This window comes from Drosophila subpulchrella, chromosome 3R (assembly GCF_014743375.2).
Source record: "Drosophila subpulchrella strain 33 F10 #4 breed RU33 chromosome 3R, RU_Dsub_v1.1 Primary Assembly, whole genome shotgun sequence".
Taxonomy (NCBI): Eukaryota; Metazoa; Arthropoda; class Insecta; order Diptera; family Drosophilidae; genus Drosophila; species Drosophila subpulchrella.
The window spans coordinates 3,215,844-3,231,597 of record NC_050609.1 but is presented as its reverse complement, the minus strand read 5'-3'; the positions used below and the strand labels follow the sequence as shown (position 1 = coordinate 3,231,597).

The window sequence follows — 15,754 nt, the reverse complement described above, 5'->3', positions numbered from 1 at the left end:
GTTCCAAAATCTAACAACGCTATGAAGATGGAGCATTTGACCCACATCTTTGAGCGCGCAGATTTAAATGCAAATGAATAAATTAATCCACCTTTTGCTTTCTAACAATAACATAACTTTAAGCAAAAATAAACATTTGTCAAGACGTTGACATAGAAATAAAAAGGTCAATTTGCAAATTATTGATGTTGCGTTGTGAGTTAGGGCATTATTTTCCTTTTATTTTAAATACAATACAATAAAGTAGAGCAGGTGGGCTAAGCTAAACATTCGATGTAATCTTGATTTTATCATACAAAGATTGATGGAAAAAAACTCAGATCAATATGTTTTTGTCGCTTTTTCCTACGCTACTCAATCGCATTCGTTAATTTTGATATGATTTTTGTGAATTGCCTTTGTCACTTGGACTAGTCATTGCGTAAACTGGAAATGAAAGTGGCAGCCAGCAAATCCCAAAAACTAGTTGAAATAGATTTGCAGTCAAAAAAACATGAAATCGGTTAACTCTGGCACCAAACTGCAAGATATGATGGCTATAATTGATCATTAATTTCTATCGGGATAGGCCAAAAAACAGAAAGTTACATAAAGAGTACATTGTAGTCAAGCGGTTTGAAAAAGAGAAGAAGGAATGTTATACGCAAATGTTCAGTTTAATTAGTCAAGAGTTTTGAAATCCCTTTAACCCAACGATGCATACACAATTTGTTGGTTACCTCACACCGAATCCAATGACTGATGTGCAACCTGATATGGCAGGTAAAAAGCTGATGAATTAGCATATCTTCCTGCTTTCACTTGCCTACTTCTCGAGCAGCCCTCGCTGATTAGCATTGATTCTTCCAGCGAACTGCAGTGGCTAACCACAAGCGAGCTCGGAAACCAGGAGCATTCGCACGCGCCAATTTTCCAAGCCGCTGGCTCGATCGGTTCGGCTCTTCAAGACGGCGCCGCTTGCCGCCCGTACACTGTGAGAAACTATTATAATTTCCACTGTTTTTGAATTGTACTTATCATATTTTTATTATCAATGATTTTCTAGTTCAGGTAATACCTTATTACTGACTTAAAAATGTATTTTAAAATACTATTTTATTTATTATTATAATTTAATGGCAAGTCGCTACAATATTTAAACATATCTCAAATGTATTGTAAGGTAATGTTAAGTTTTATTTATTTTAAAAGTGATTTCAAATCTTATTCATTTTAGATATCATATTATTATGTCGTTATTATATATATTGTAAATTTTGTATTTAATTTCAAATATAATCTCCATAAGACAGAAATATAAGTTATACTGTATAACAACACTTTTATTAGTTTACGTTTTAATATTATTTGAATCCCTATTGGGGGAAAATTCTTTTTTTTTTAAGTGCATACCTTTGCGTAGGTTGCTGTGGGCTTTCGGTCAGTCGCATCCACTGTTTTTGCTTCGACTTCGTCTCCACTCAGGTGTTATGTAAAGCTATTAAACCGCATAATGCAAACGCTGCTCAGTCTTTCTGAGCCTCTGTCTTTCTTCGCTCTTTCTTCGCGGCTGTCTTGTTAGTATTTTTCCACTACCTTTGGGCTCTCCCTAGGTTTCATTCTTTTTAGCAGCAACCATCTCAAACTGGGCTCTGAGCAAGAACCGTTAATATGCCTTTATTGCAACTGCAGCGGTTCCCATTCGGTTCGTATTGGATTCACTACGGATTATCGCTATATTGTCTGGCCGTGTTTTGTTTGATTTGAGACTTGCTGACTCGGCTTTCCATTGCGGCATCTTCGTCGGCATCGGCATCGGCATCGACATCGCCATCGCCATTACCATCGCCATCAAGGGGCATCATCACCATCACCATCCAAAAGTGCCTAGGGCTCGACGCCCCAGCGAACTGCATGTTTATGCTTTATGTTAATCACTTTTGTTGTTTATACTTTTACGACCAGCTGGCTTAGGCGCTATTGGACCTTCCTTCCTTGTTTCTCGCTTTCTGGCTGGCTTTCATTCATCCACTGGGCCTGGCTTTTGTCTTTCAGCCAGCACGCAACGCACTAAAGAAATAAATAATAGTAGCGCAACGGTCTCTGAGCGAGTCTATATGGCCAAGGATACTCAGACCTAGTACCCAGTACCCAAGCACCCCTCCCACTTTTCTTGGCAGCGCTTTTCCTCAGCCACTTGTCGTGGCTTTTCTTGTTTTCTAGTTGTGTGTGAAAAACTAGTCTCATCGCACTCGGTTTTCAGCCTGCAGTTCAGTTGGGAAGATAGCTTCAGTTGGTCGCGAGGTGTTTGCGTTGTCGGTTGTTTCGCTTAAAGCGCGATGCGAGCGTGTGGATTGTGCTTATAGCTGCAGATCAAAGGAAAAGTCGAGTGAAAATCTAAAAAGAGCCTGCCAGGATATGGCAGCCATATGTTTTTGGGTTCTCCCAGTGGCCATTGTTGGGCTTATTGTTTCATCCCAAGCTGCGAAAACGGGACAAGTGCAAGGCAAGTTGCTAGTTAAAGCCCCAAAAGCGGTTATAGCCTTTTTAAGTTGGCGGGATCTGTTCATAAATCTCTCGGCTCATGTGCGTGTGTGTGTCCCCAAGTCCGAATCTCTCCGTCTGAGTGCTAATGTGTTGGTTCGCGTAAATCAAGTGCTGGACGCAGTTTGTCGCCTAAGTCTTTCGTTTGCTGTGCTCCCCTCTCTTCACTGCATGCAACTCGTTTGGCTCGTTTGCAGACCGTTAAATAACCCAAATTTTCGAATTTAAATGCTGGTGCGACAGCTTTTCCTCAGGGGCTTGCGAAAAATGTGCAAGGAAATCGATTTATTTTGAGACCATTATCTCAATGCGGCAACCTGCCGATTTGTTTATGCAATGACTGACAGCTGACCCACTTAAAGCCCGCTTAATTCCAACCACGGACTGACCCATATATCGGTAACCTGCTCCTGGGCACCTTACACCGGCCAAGTTAGTAAATCTGCGACCGCGACCGCCCCATCGTGAACTCGAAAACCCGACTTGGGAACCCAAGTGTCGCTGGCGCAGTGAGTGTGTGGCAATGTTCTAATTAAAACTTAATTCGTTTGTGTTACTTGGAATGACCGCCTGAGCTTAATGTTCTAGATGATGGCTAAACTCGACTCAAAGTATGAATGGCTAAATTGTTGCTAGACATTGTGCCGCCAGCAAGTGTTAAAGCGTTCGGGCCACATGTGAATGGTGCATATGAATTATATATAATTTCTGTTTTATGAGAACAATGAGAATGACATTTATGTTGTGGGAAATGAGTTGAAGAACCGTTACGAAAAGTCTTCAATCTTTAAAGTGTTAAGTGCAATGCATAATTATTTGAATGTGACTGTCGTAAATGATTGGGAAACATTGGCATTCAAATCATATGTGGAATATAATAAAATAAACCAACGCATGAACAAGAAGAGTGACTTTGCCTAAAGATTATATGGCCTTTTAGTGAAAAATATATTTGGTTAAATAAGGAACATCAATAAGTTGATATCAGTGAATAAAAGTTGTTGTTCCCTAAGTTGTCCAACAGAAATTAAAATAAACTCTGTAAGCATACCTTTAAAATTTACATCGACGCTCCAAAAAATTTAAAGTTTATACTTTTATAGAAGGCATTTAAGATTCATAAAAAATAAATCGATTTATCTCTAAAAACGTATAAAAAATACATATAAAAAAGTTGTAGGATCTTTTCACGTCCGCATGTTAAGCTAAAATCAGGTTTTAAATCTAGAAAACATATATAAAAAATCTTAATAAGTAATAAATCTAAAAATATATGAATTAGACTAATCATCCTATCAAAATTTCTAAATTACAAGCCTATGTTTTCTTAGCAAAGGGGGAAACCCTCCAACGCCAAGAGTTCACACCGAAGTGAGCCAGAAACTGCAAGTAAATAATAGAAATTGCAACTCAAATTACAACTGCGGCAATGGCAACAAGCAGCGGCATAAAACTAAGCCACAAATAAGACAATAAACCAGCAATGCCTTCAACGAGAAGGGGCCACCGACAACGTCTCCGTCTCCAACTTCATCTCCGTCAGCAGAAGATACTTGACGCTGGCCAAGATTTCACTGCATCAGCATCTGCATCTGAAAGCAACAATGATAATTTCCCGCTGCAGGAGATCTTCCGAAAAATAAAAACAAGAAAGAAAATGAAGCTCGGAGAAATGTCAGCGAGTCAGACGATGTTGTGCTGTGTCGTCTTCTTGTCACTCGGAACGCATTTGGCTGGGATTGGGATGCTTGGTGGGCCCAAAAGCCAGTCGAGCCGTGGGCAAACAAAAAATGCTTAATTATGTCATGAGGGTGGGAACTAAGGCAGCAGAAAATAATTTGCAAAAGCTGATTGCAGCCAGGCCATCAGAGCAACATGGTCCCCATGTGAGATGGGGAGAATCCGCGACAGGGAGACAGTTGAATGCATGTGGAAAAGTGTTGCAACTGCACATGAAAATCGCAGTCGAATGGGCCACGCGACAAACGTAGAAAGTTTTTGGTTAGCTGGCGCCAGTTCTGCCACGCCCCCTTTGCCACAAAGCCCCCCAACAATTTGCTCCGCACGTCGCATTTTCCGCTCTCGGTGATTTTCCAATTGTTGTTCCTCGGGCTTTTCCGTTTTCGGTTCTCAGAGTGCGCGAAAAAATTTGCATGCCCAAATAAACAACACCGACAATTTGTCAAAGTTTTACTTTTCTTCTACATGCCACATATACCTCCTATATATAGTAATCTGTAATCTGGTGCCCCACTTTTTAGCCACCTCCGGCAGTTGTGCGTTTCACACGCTCGACGGAGTCGCCGCGGAAAGCGAAGGTGTGCGCTTCATCCGACTCAGGGAAGACGCCCAGGTGGGCAAGGAGATCCTCAGACTGCAGGCCTATCCCCGATCCACGGCTGCCCTCAAGGGAGCCGATGCGAGCGGGGACCACAAGTACTTCAACCTCACGGAGCACAATGCCACCACCTTGGTGATCAGCCTGGCCCGATCACTGGAACGACTAGTGGACCGCGATGTCCCCCGGAACCTGCTCAAGTTCCGGATCCTCTGTGCCGGAAAACACGAGAAATTGGAGGAGGTTGGTTGTCCATTGCATGCTAGTCCTAATTTTTGGAAACTGAATTTTATTTGGATCTTTTAAAACTTGATTAACGCTTATGGTGTCTTAAAGATATAATCCTAAACTCATTTTAAAATTTTTTTATAATCCAAAATATGTTTTCTATAGTATTGCATGCTATTACTACCAAAAATACCTTTGCTTTTCTAAAATATTCAGGGTAGCTACCTATCTATCACCGTGTATATCGAAGATGTGAACGACAATGCGCCGGAGTTTCTTAACGTACCCTACGTAGTCGATGTGGATGAAAACACCTCCATTGAGAGCATAATCTTTGAGGGAGTACAGGCTTTCGATCGTGACAAGCCCAATACCCCCAATTCCGAGGTTCACTTCAGCATGTCCACGGTTCCGGAGCAATTATCAGCTGATGGAAGTCCTTTCTTTGCCCTCAAAAGTCCCCATCGACCACTGCTCATGCTGAAGCGGGAACTGGACTTTGATAATGGCATCAGACAATTTAAGCTGCCCATATTTGCCTGGGATCGAGGAACCCCTGCTAACCAAGCAAACACCACGATCACAATCAATGTGAGAGATGTGGATGATTTGCCGCCGAAATTCACCGAAGGTGTCTATCGAACCAGGATCAATGAGTTCTATCCGATGACTGGGGTACCTATAAGGATACCCCTGTACTTTGCCCCACCCATAATGGCCTTCGATCAGGATTCGCTGAACGCTTCACTTGTATACGACATCATTTCGGGTAATGAGCGTCAGCTGTTCCGGGTGAATCCCCACAATGGTGTCATGTATCTGCAAAAAGAAATCGATCTCGAGGAGGAGAGTCTACCAGGCAATACTTTTGTTCTTCAGCTTGAAGCGCGGCAGAAAGATAATCCCCTCAAGAAAGCTTTAGCACGGTGAGTACAAAGCTCAAAATGTGAACAATAACTTTAAGTACTTATTAACAGCATCGAAGTGGAGGTTTTGGATCTGAATGACAATGTTCCCGAATTCGAAGCTGATTTCTATAACATTTCCATTGTGGAGAACCTGCCCACTGGCTTCAGTGTACTCCAGGTTAATGCAGTGGATCGCGATCAGGGCGAGAACTCGGAATTTCTGTACAATCTAGTGGAGACCAAGGATGCCACGGGTGCTTTTCGTATAGATTCCCGAACGGGTTGGATAACTGTGCGCGATGATCGCTTGCTAGATCGTGAACAGCGAAGATCTATCCAACTCAATGTGGAGGCCCTCGAAAGGAATCCATCGTATCTGGATGATAAGCACTTGAAGAAGCCAGGACCCAGCAAGGTTCAAGTGGAGATCACTTTATTGGACACGAACGACAATACACCAAAGTTCGAACACGGCAATCTATATGAGTTCAAGGTGCCCATCAATGCTCCCACGGGCTATGTGATTGGCCAGGTGGTTGCCCACGATCCAGATGAGGGTCCCAATGGTAAACTGCTATATGAGCTTCAAAGGCCGAAAGGTAGTGGTTATATACCTTTCCGATTGGATAACAAGAATGGTACTATCTATGTGGGTGGACCTCTGCGAAGGGGACGAATTGCAGTCTTTGTGGAGGCCAGTGATCAGCCCACAAATCCTTCTGAGCGACGATTTTCCTTGGCAGTAATCACAATTGAAGTGTATGCCACCATTGATGACCAGGCCATTGATTTTGTGGGTGCCCCTTACGATTTTTGGGTGGGTGCGAATACTCCCTTGGGAACCTCAGTGGGTCAAGTACGCACCACTTTGATCTACGACGGAGAGGATGAGATAATGTACGATCTCCTGCACACTTATTCAGAGGGTGTTCCCTTTGCCATCGAAGAGCGATCGGGTATTATCACAGTCATAAGGGAACTATCGGAATTCAAGCGGAAAGTCTACCAGTTTGAAGCGGTGGCAAATTATGTGAGTTCAGCTTTAACTTTAAACTTTGTTTTCATTGGGTTTTTATGTTTTATGTATCTCCCCAGCTCTTTGCCAACTCTTCGCAATCACTGGTCATGTCGCGAAGTTCATCGCCTTTGACCACAATAGCCTCGCCCGGTGAACTCACCGATGAAGGTGTACTCATCACAAATCTTACCATCCATATTGTTAACAAGCCAGAGCAAAAGGTGCCCCTAAGACCTGTCATAGAGTAAGTATCATTTTTACTTTCCAAAGTTTAAGGCAGGTTAATAATAAATGTAAATTTAGTTATAAAAAAACCAAGCACATTTTGAAATTAGTAAATTAAATATAGTTTTTTTTTAACCTATAATTTTAGGGAGATCAACATGAACGTCATCAACTTCCATGTGGAGGAGAATGTTGTTGGCGGCATTATAGGACAATTGCTGTACAAGAACGGAATCAATCTGGTGAACAACGAGTTGGGAACTTTCCGCGAAATGCCCTCAGAAGCAACTGGACGTAATCTCACCATGGGCAGTAGATTCCGCAGCCGAAACCGGAGTCGCAGTTCCAAGTCAAAGCGCCGATTGCCAAGACGATTAGTGGGAGATACAAACATAAAACTCCGCTATATCATTGCCAATCAGCAGGAGGTGGTCAACAAGATCTCCATAACGGAGGATGGAACTCTGCTCACCTTGACCGGACTGGATCGGGAGCAGCAGGCCAGCTACGAGCTTACTGTGATCGTGGAGTACAGCACGGGACTGGTGAGTGGAGCTGGGATCTACCAGGTGAACATCAAGGTGGACGATGTCAACGACAATGCTCCCAAGTTCAATGCACTCACTTATGTGGGTTTGATCAATGAAAACTGCGCCGTGGGCACGGAGCTATCGATGAACCATGCGATTCTCATCCAGGATGCCGATGAAGGACCAAATGCTGAGTTTAGAGTTCAGCTTCAGGGCGATTATAGCGAAGAGTTCAGCATAGAATACATAAATGGAAGTTCGTCGGGAAATACCACTCAGCATAAAATGCCATCCACAACAGGGGCCTTTAATATCTTTAATCTAACGGATCAATGGAACGATGAGTTCAAGTACCAGGAGTTGCACACCACCTTTATGCAAACAAACTTTAAGCTCAGTTCTGGGCCGTATTTCCGCGTCTCCTATACGGGAAAGAAAGGCTTGGATCGAGAGAAACAGCAGTTGTACAATCTGAAGATTATAGCCACCGATTCGGGGGGTCTCTCTGGATACGCCCATCTTACTATTCTCGTGGCCGACGTCAATGACAATGCTCCGATGTTTGAGCGCATTTCGGTTTTTAAGGATTCCCGCTTGGAGATCCGTGAATACACCACCGACATGGAGATTTACTTTGTGGAGAGCTCGAGTGGGTTGGCAGCACCTCAGGCAACGGCAGCTATGATGCTGGCCCCACCTCCTTATCACATTCCCGGATCACCGAGGTACAATCAGGATCGGGAGAGATCAGTGGGAATTGGGTCAGGTTTGGGGGTGGTGGCTAGAGCTAAATCACGACGTAGAATGGTCCGTGCCGTTTCCATTAAGTGTCCCCTGTTTGCCATTTATGAGGATACGCCGGTGGGTACGAAGGTCCTTCAACTGAGTGCCAGTGATGAAGATTACGGAAAGAATGCCCAGCTGCACTACGAGCTTCACGGAGAACAGGTGGAACGGACACCCGGAATGCCCATGGTGCGGGTTCAGGGAGGGAGGTATTTTACAATCGACAAACTTAGCGGAGAGCTATCGGTAAACTATCCTCTGTCGGCCAATATCGAGATTTGGTTAAATCTTACAGTGACTGATATAGATGGTCTAAAGGACTCTGCATGCCTGCGATTCACCGTGATGGATGTTAATAATCATGCTCCAACATTCAAGAAGTCCTGGTACAGCTTTGATACCCCAGAAGGGGAGTACAAAGATAGCGTTTTGGGTCAACTGACAGCCATAGACATGGATTTTGGCGAGAATGCCAATATAACGTATACGATCAGTGACTCACATCTGCCATTTTCCATCAAGCCAGCCTCGGGAGTCCTTAAGATCAGTGGGCAGCTCGATCGGGAGCTGAAGGACAAGTACAGCTTCCAGGTGATGGCCACGGATAATGCCCCGGTGATGCAGCGAATGTCCAGCAGCGTGGATGTGGAAGTAAATGTCCTGGATATCAACGATAATCGTCCGGAGTTCATTGGCTACGATGATCAGACAAAGGCGGTGAAATTTATACCAAATGTGGCAGATCGCACGATGATGTTGCCGGTTTATAAAGCATATCTGGATCGCAGCACCCAACCGGGAACTTTTGTAAGGCAACTCACGGCCATTGATAAGGATAATGTGGGCAACGGCAATGGTCTGGTCTTGTACTCCATTCGCCATCAGGAAATGCAGGCACCACTCTTCCAAATCGACTCCAGGGATGGTACCATCTCTACAATATCCCGAATAAATGGCTATAACGATTACGAACATCTGAATGTCTCTGTTATAGCCTCGGATGTGGGAAGTCCAGCTTTGTCTGCCACGGCTGTGGTGATCGTAAACCTCCAGGGACAGGCAGTTACGGATCCACCCAAGTCCACTCCTAAGCCAGAACCTCCTGTTAATGTAACCGTATTCCAGCATGCCTACTATGAGGTTAAACTCACGGAAAACAACGAAGCTCCCATTGAGGTGATGCGGTTGAACCTTAGTGCTGGCCTCAATCCCGAGAACTATCGGTGGTCTCTGTGGTTGGAGGAGGGTTTGGATGAAACGGATGCTCATCCGCCCTTTGAATATGATGCCAAGAATATGCTGTTGTATGCTCTCAAACCCTTTGACAGGGAGCATATATCGCGGTATCAGTTAAGGATTCGGGCTGATCGATTAAGTCGGGAAGCTAGAAATTATGCCAGGGTCTCATATCCGGTGGTAGATGAACGAATAGAGGGTCTGTCGCTCAACGAGTGTCGAATTCTGGTCCATATAGCGGACGAAAATGATAATTCACCAAAGTTCCGGGGGAATGGTCAACCGATTGTGGCGGTTCTCCCACAGAGTGCCAGCTTTGGATACCCTGTAACGCGGGTGGTGGCCAACGATTTGGATGAGGGTCTTAACGCCGAGATACGCTATAGACTGCTTAATGAGCCAACTCGACTTTTTGGCATCGACGAGTTGTCCGGTAATATTCGCCTACTGGGGGACCTTTCCCGAGACGAACGCATCTACGGATTCGATGTGAAGGCCACGGATCGTATAGGTGCTGATGATGGAAGGAGTGGTATCGTCAACGTCTTTGTCTACATCATCGATGAGGCCAAGCAAGTACGTCTGGTGGTGGCCGGAATGCCCGTTGAAGTTGAACGTCGTATTGAAGGACTAATGGAAGCCCTGAGCGATGCCATTGGCAAGGATGTGCGAGTGAGATTACTGGAACCATACTCTGGAGGTCTAGAAGCAGCGTGAGTTTTAATACTTAATTACCAACTTTTAAAGCCTTGTTATCGTAGTGTGCATATTTATTTTCTAGCATAAGTAGTACCTTTTACTAGAAATCGTAGACTTTTATACAGGTTCTGTTCATCCATTGAAAATAACGCGGAAAGGAAACTTATTTGTGTCAGATAAAGATTCAATCATTTTAACCTCATTATTATTAACTTAGAATTTTAAGATGTCATACAAATTGCAAAACATATGTGCAGTTTGACCGCATTACATAAGATAGTTGGCCATTAAATGCAATCAAAACACTCCCGCCTCATCTAACAGGTTCTTCTTCTCTTTACTTTTACAGCACCAATGCCTATATCTATGCAGTCGATCCGCACACGAATTCCATTATGGAAATGGAGCAACTTCAGGAGTAAGTTTTCCCCCCTTCTCCAACCGTCCCCCTTTCTGCCGCTATTCCCGACCGAAAATCGATTGACCCAGAACTGTCATGCGAATTAATGAACTTGAATGTCTTCTTTCAGGTCCCTGGCTGGCCTCCAACTGGATGCACTGCAGCTGCAGCAGCAGAAGCTCGACGGAGGAAAGCCCATGCCTCGCATCATCGAGCTGGCGGAGTTTGGACAATCCCCACGGCCCACACATGCCTCTTCATCCAGTTTCATGGGAGGATTGGAGTTCGTGACTGTGGTTCTTCTCGCCCTGATCAGCCTGGGTGCCCTGATGGCCGCCTGTTGCTACCTGTGCATGCGCCAAAAACGGTATGAATGAGAGAGGTGGTGTACGAGTATCATTATCATACAAGTGCAACTGCAACCGAAAGACTGCTTACTGGGCGCTCGAAAGTAGCTCATAGATGCATTTCATGTTAGCCATAGTTTTAGCTTAAGCTAAAGGCCCCCATAATAAATCTTAAGTCAATTTCAAATCATGTTGTTGCTGCTGTCGTCGTTGTGTTTGTTGCTACTGCTAATGGCAATGCCATGGTCATGGCCAATGTGGTTGATGCCTCTAAGCCTCTGAATAAACCGGCTAGCATTGGGCCTCTCCTGTCCGATTAAATTATAACGGTAAAAAGCAACAAACACAACATCAGTTGCAACAATGCGGCAATGGCAACATGAGGCAATTAGACGAAGATCTTGTGACATCTCTGCAATTGCATCCCAAATGGGAATGCCAATCAAATCGCCTCTCATCTCATCAACTCGGCTCATCCTCCACAGAGAAAAATGAGATTGACTCCTTTAAGATACCACCATTTGCTTTTAGAAAGGATAAAGGAAAAGTTTTAAATGTAAAACTATAGTTACTATTGATTTTTTCCATTTTATTTATATGGTTAAAGGAAGATCATTGGTTTTCTTACTAGTTTTTAATCTAAACATGCAACCAAAAAATGTATTAAGTTTTTTTCTTTTTCAACGATGTCTATACATACATAAAACTTCATTTATAAGTTCTATATTTTCCTACATAATATGAAAAATGAAATATCAAGAATCCCAAATATTATTCAACCTACAATTATTCTAAGCTGGTTATGTTTTTTCCCATGTCCAATTGCAGCCGTCTCTGGTCTCAGCGTGATTTTTCCGCCTCGGATGGCGGTCTCACCTATACCATCGCCGGAATCGGATCCCCTCGTGGTCAGAAGCAGCGGCGCCAGCGGCAGCAGCGACACACTCAGCGCTGCAGCAAGGGCAGCAGCACGGGCAGCCAGCGACCCACGAGTGCCTTCATGCCGGAGTCCGTCTGCTCCTCGGCGCAGACCCAGTCGACGGCCACCGCCACCGAGAAACTGGAGCAGCAGTTGCACCATCACCATCAGCAGCAGGCGATGGCCACGCAGCAGCAGCACCATCAGTACCTGAACGAGTGAGTAGTGAATGGCCTTGTGTGGTCAAACGTGTTTCCATTCTGGACACCTACCAACCCATCCATCCTCGATCAGGCAACAGCGACAGCAGCAGCGCGAATATATAGACGTACCTCTTCCCAAATCGATTGTCAAGGCGGCAGCGGCGGCGGCGAGTGGGGGCGACGGGAATGTGGGCGCCGGGAGCACTCCATTTGTGCTCAAGTACAATGCCTGTCAGCCGGTGAACAATCTGTAAGTGCGCATAACTTAAATATTATGATATATTTATAGATATATATATATTAATTGTTTACTAATATTTTTACTTTGAAATATGAATCAATTTATTTATTACATATAAAACTTTAAATATTATACAGCTTTTAAAGCTTTGTTAAAAAATAGTTTTTGTAGTTCAATTACTTATTATTAAAGTTCAACTCATTTATATCTGATCCAAAAAATAATATATTTAAACTCAAGATGGGCTTGACATTGTGATTTTTATCTGTTTTTATACAAAGCAATGGGTTTTCAAATGTTACCACTTTTTTTTCAAACAAATTATTTTTAAAATACATCTTAAATCTAAATACTAAACGTATTGCCTTTCCCTTCACAGTAACAACTACGAAACCTCGCTATTCTCACTCCACTCCACGGGTCAGGACTCCGGGGTGGAGTTCCTGAGCAGTCGCGAGCTGTACGAGACCTCGCCGGACTCCTTTCAGCACGGTGGCTCCAAGCGCAGCAACAATCCCGAATTACTCTGCCCCAGACATGCCAAGGCCCACTTGGAGCTGCGCCAGCCCCATCCAAATACAGACAGCAGGTGAGTAAAAGTACATACCCAATCTAGAATCCTTTTTTCTGCCCTTCCAATTGTAATTATCACTGGAACACCCTTTCCAACAGTGACACCTACGAGGACTCGCTGAAGACCGATGAGCCCCTGGTGGCCCACAACTGTCGGAGTGCCAACTGCGAGCACCGCCAGCATCAGCAGCCCTCCAACCACCATCCCCACTACCAGAACACGCGTTTCGAGAAGCGCTCCTGCGTCCGGCACTCCTTCTCCGGGGTCAAGGACGACCTCATGCAGCAGTCGCCGCAGATCTCGCTGCGCCCCCGGGGCCACGCCCTCCGCAACTCGATGAACGACCTGGAGCAGAGGTTGCACAATCTGGAGCAGTCCTTTCGCCGCCCCCTCGAATTTAGCAAATCGAATTCTTTGTTTTAGGTTTTCTTTAGCAAGAAAAACAGTGCAATTTTTAGTTTAGTCAACTATGCTTAGATGTTAGATGTTAGGAAACAAGTGCAATAAATAAGAGTTTAAAAAGATTATAAATTGAAGTATATTCTAAACTCCATGGCTTTTAAATTAATATTTAAATAGTAAGTCTCTGATAGAAATGAAAGTACTTACCTTTATGTTCATAATAATGGGTAATATTATGCTCTTAGATCAGATCAAATGGTTTGTTTACCTCAGTTTGATTCTATCATAACTGCTAAACATTTTGTTTAGACAGACGACACATCTAAAAATTGTACAAAAGACATGTTAGTGACCAAATGTTATTTTAGTTCTTAATATGCCAAAAACAAAATTAAAAATGAAAGTAATGTTATTTAATGTGCTCTAAATAATAAAATATAAAACATAATAGGTAAATAGCAAAGAATTTGAACAATTTCTGGTTGTCGTGTCACGACAGGCTATTTGCCGTGTCACGACTGGCAATAATCGATTGCTGACGCCAGACTATCTGTGTTGTCGCTAGCAATCGGCTCACCACTAACAGACCCGTTCATAAAAATAAAAACTATTATTTTTCCATCGAGCCCAGCGCTGTCCCAAATCCACTTCATCTTGCCAATCTGGGAGATCCGAACACCCAGGTGGGACGACCACTGAAAACAGCCCAACCGCCGGTGGATGTGAGCGTAGCAAGCGGCTAACAACCAATAGTCCAAAGGATCACAAAGCAGTTCACTTGCCAAACTGCATATTCCGAGCCCCACGGAGGAGGAGGAGCCGCCATGAATGCACTGCGGCAGTTCTACCTGGAGATCCCGGTGGTCACACGGGCTTACACGACGGTCTGTGTGCTGACCACTCTGGCGGTGGTAAGTGAATCCCTACCGCATTGGGTTCTTTATCGAGGCTGACGTGGACGTGTTTAATCGGCGAACCTTGCCAACTTTCTAGCATCTGGACCTCGTGTCGCCGCTGCAGCTCTACTTTAATCCCACGCTGATTGTGCGCAAGTTCCAGATATGGCGCCTGGCCACCACATTCCTGTACTTCGGCACCATAGGCATAAGCTTTTTCTTCAATATGGTGTTCACCTATCGCTACTGCCGCATGCTGGAGGACGGATCTTTCCGCGGACGCAGCTCCGACTTTGTCATGATGTTCATCTTCGGCGGCGTGCTGATGACCTTCTTCGGCATCTTCGTCAACCTGTTGTTCCTGGGTCAGGCCTTCACATTGATGCTGGTCTATGTGTGGTCACGGCGCAATCCATTAGTGCCCATGAACTTCTTTGGGGTACTAAACTTCCAGGCGCCCTACCTGCCGTGGGTGCTCCTCTGCTGCTCCATGATCCTGGGCAACACCGTGTGGGTGGATGTCATCGGGATGGGTGTTGGCCATATCTACTACGTGCTGGAGGACGTCTATCCCACACTGTCCAACGGCTATAGACTGATTAAAACCCCTTACTTTTTGTAAGTCCACATCAGTATTGAGTTGTGTATATGTAATAGGTGTTTGTTGTTTTTAGGAAACGACTCTTTAATGAGCACATCGAGCGAAACTATCAAGCAGCCGCCGAAGATCGTCCTGGCGGCTTTCCTTGGGGCGGTGAGGGTCAGCCTCTGCTGCCGGACCAGATTGCGAATGCGGCTGGTGGACAGGAGCAGGAGCCCGCGGATCCACCGCCTCCCGCTGCTGCGGCGCCGCAATAACAAAACTAGAAAACTTAATTGTTAAAACGTTCTTCTGTTCAAAATGACGACGACGACGAAGATGACAACAATGTTGTGTACCCCTCCGCCACCTTCCGTTTGGTGCTTGGTGTATTTAGGCGTATAGTATTGAGAGAGAGAGAGGCGTGCAATAGTTAGCCAAAGTTGGTGCAGAGCGTGTGTGTATGTCATATATTGGTTTGTTTTCTAGTGCAGAGCCCAATTTCCACGCGAGATGTTCTTTAATTTTACCCCCAAGGGTTGCTTTTCGACAGATTTGAACCTACACTGCACATGTGATTATATATATACAAACATGCTACAAATAAACCATGATGTAAAAAGCCCACTAAGAAGTTATAGAAACCTTGACTTAATTTTGCGACAGGCTTGTTTTTGATTTTATAAATCTAGTGGAAATAC

General features: G+C 44.4%; 2 protein-coding genes across 2 annotated transcripts; both read left to right on the top strand.

Moving 5' to 3' along the window:
- Positions 1 to 2,332: 2,332 nt before the first annotated feature.
- LOC119555019 (cadherin-89D) lies at positions 2,333 to 13,672 on the top strand. Its single transcript, XM_037866167.1, has 12 exons — positions 2,333 to 2,485; positions 4,785 to 5,104; positions 5,306 to 6,015; positions 6,067 to 7,027; positions 7,093 to 7,259; positions 7,389 to 10,505; positions 10,841 to 10,909; positions 11,022 to 11,258; positions 12,067 to 12,375; positions 12,452 to 12,610; positions 12,981 to 13,190; positions 13,274 to 13,672. Exons 1-12 carry the CDS (start codon positions 2,398 to 2,400, stop codon positions 13,596 to 13,598), a joined length of 6,672 nt encoding a protein of 2,223 aa, XP_037722095.1. The 5' UTR covers positions 2,333 to 2,397; the 3' UTR covers positions 13,599 to 13,672.
- A 468-nt stretch (positions 13,673 to 14,140) lies between these two features.
- Positions 14,141 to 15,684, top strand: LOC119555192 (derlin-2). The gene is made up of 3 exons (XM_037866452.1): positions 14,141 to 14,488; positions 14,571 to 15,091; positions 15,148 to 15,684. Exons 1-3 carry the CDS (start codon positions 14,402 to 14,404, stop codon positions 15,329 to 15,331), a joined length of 792 nt encoding a protein of 263 aa, XP_037722380.1. The 5' UTR covers positions 14,141 to 14,401; the 3' UTR covers positions 15,332 to 15,684.
- The last annotated feature ends 70 nt before the right edge of the window (positions 15,685 to 15,754 follow it).

Bases quoted from the DNA above. Each gene is read 5' to 3' on its own strand.
- LOC119555019 (XM_037866167.1), top strand. From the start codon at position 2,398: ATGGCAGCCATATGTTTTTGGGTTCTCCCAGTGGCCATTGTTGGGCTT. The intron at 2,486-4,784 runs GCAAGTTGCTAG...CCCACTTTTTAG, and splicing joins GAAAACGGGACAAGTGCAAG to CCACCTCCGGCAGTTGTGCG. The intron at 13,191-13,273 runs GTGAGTAAAAGT...CCTTTCCAACAG, and splicing joins CATCCAAATACAGACAGCAG to TGACACCTACGAGGACTCGC.
- LOC119555192 (XM_037866452.1), top strand. From the start codon at position 14,402: ATGAATGCACTGCGGCAGTTCTACCTGGAGATCCCGGTGGTCACACGG. The intron at 14,489-14,570 runs GTAAGTGAATCC...CCAACTTTCTAG, and splicing joins TGCTGACCACTCTGGCGGTG to CATCTGGACCTCGTGTCGCC. The intron at 15,092-15,147 runs GTAAGTCCACAT...TGTTGTTTTTAG, and splicing joins ATTAAAACCCCTTACTTTTT to GAAACGACTCTTTAATGAGC.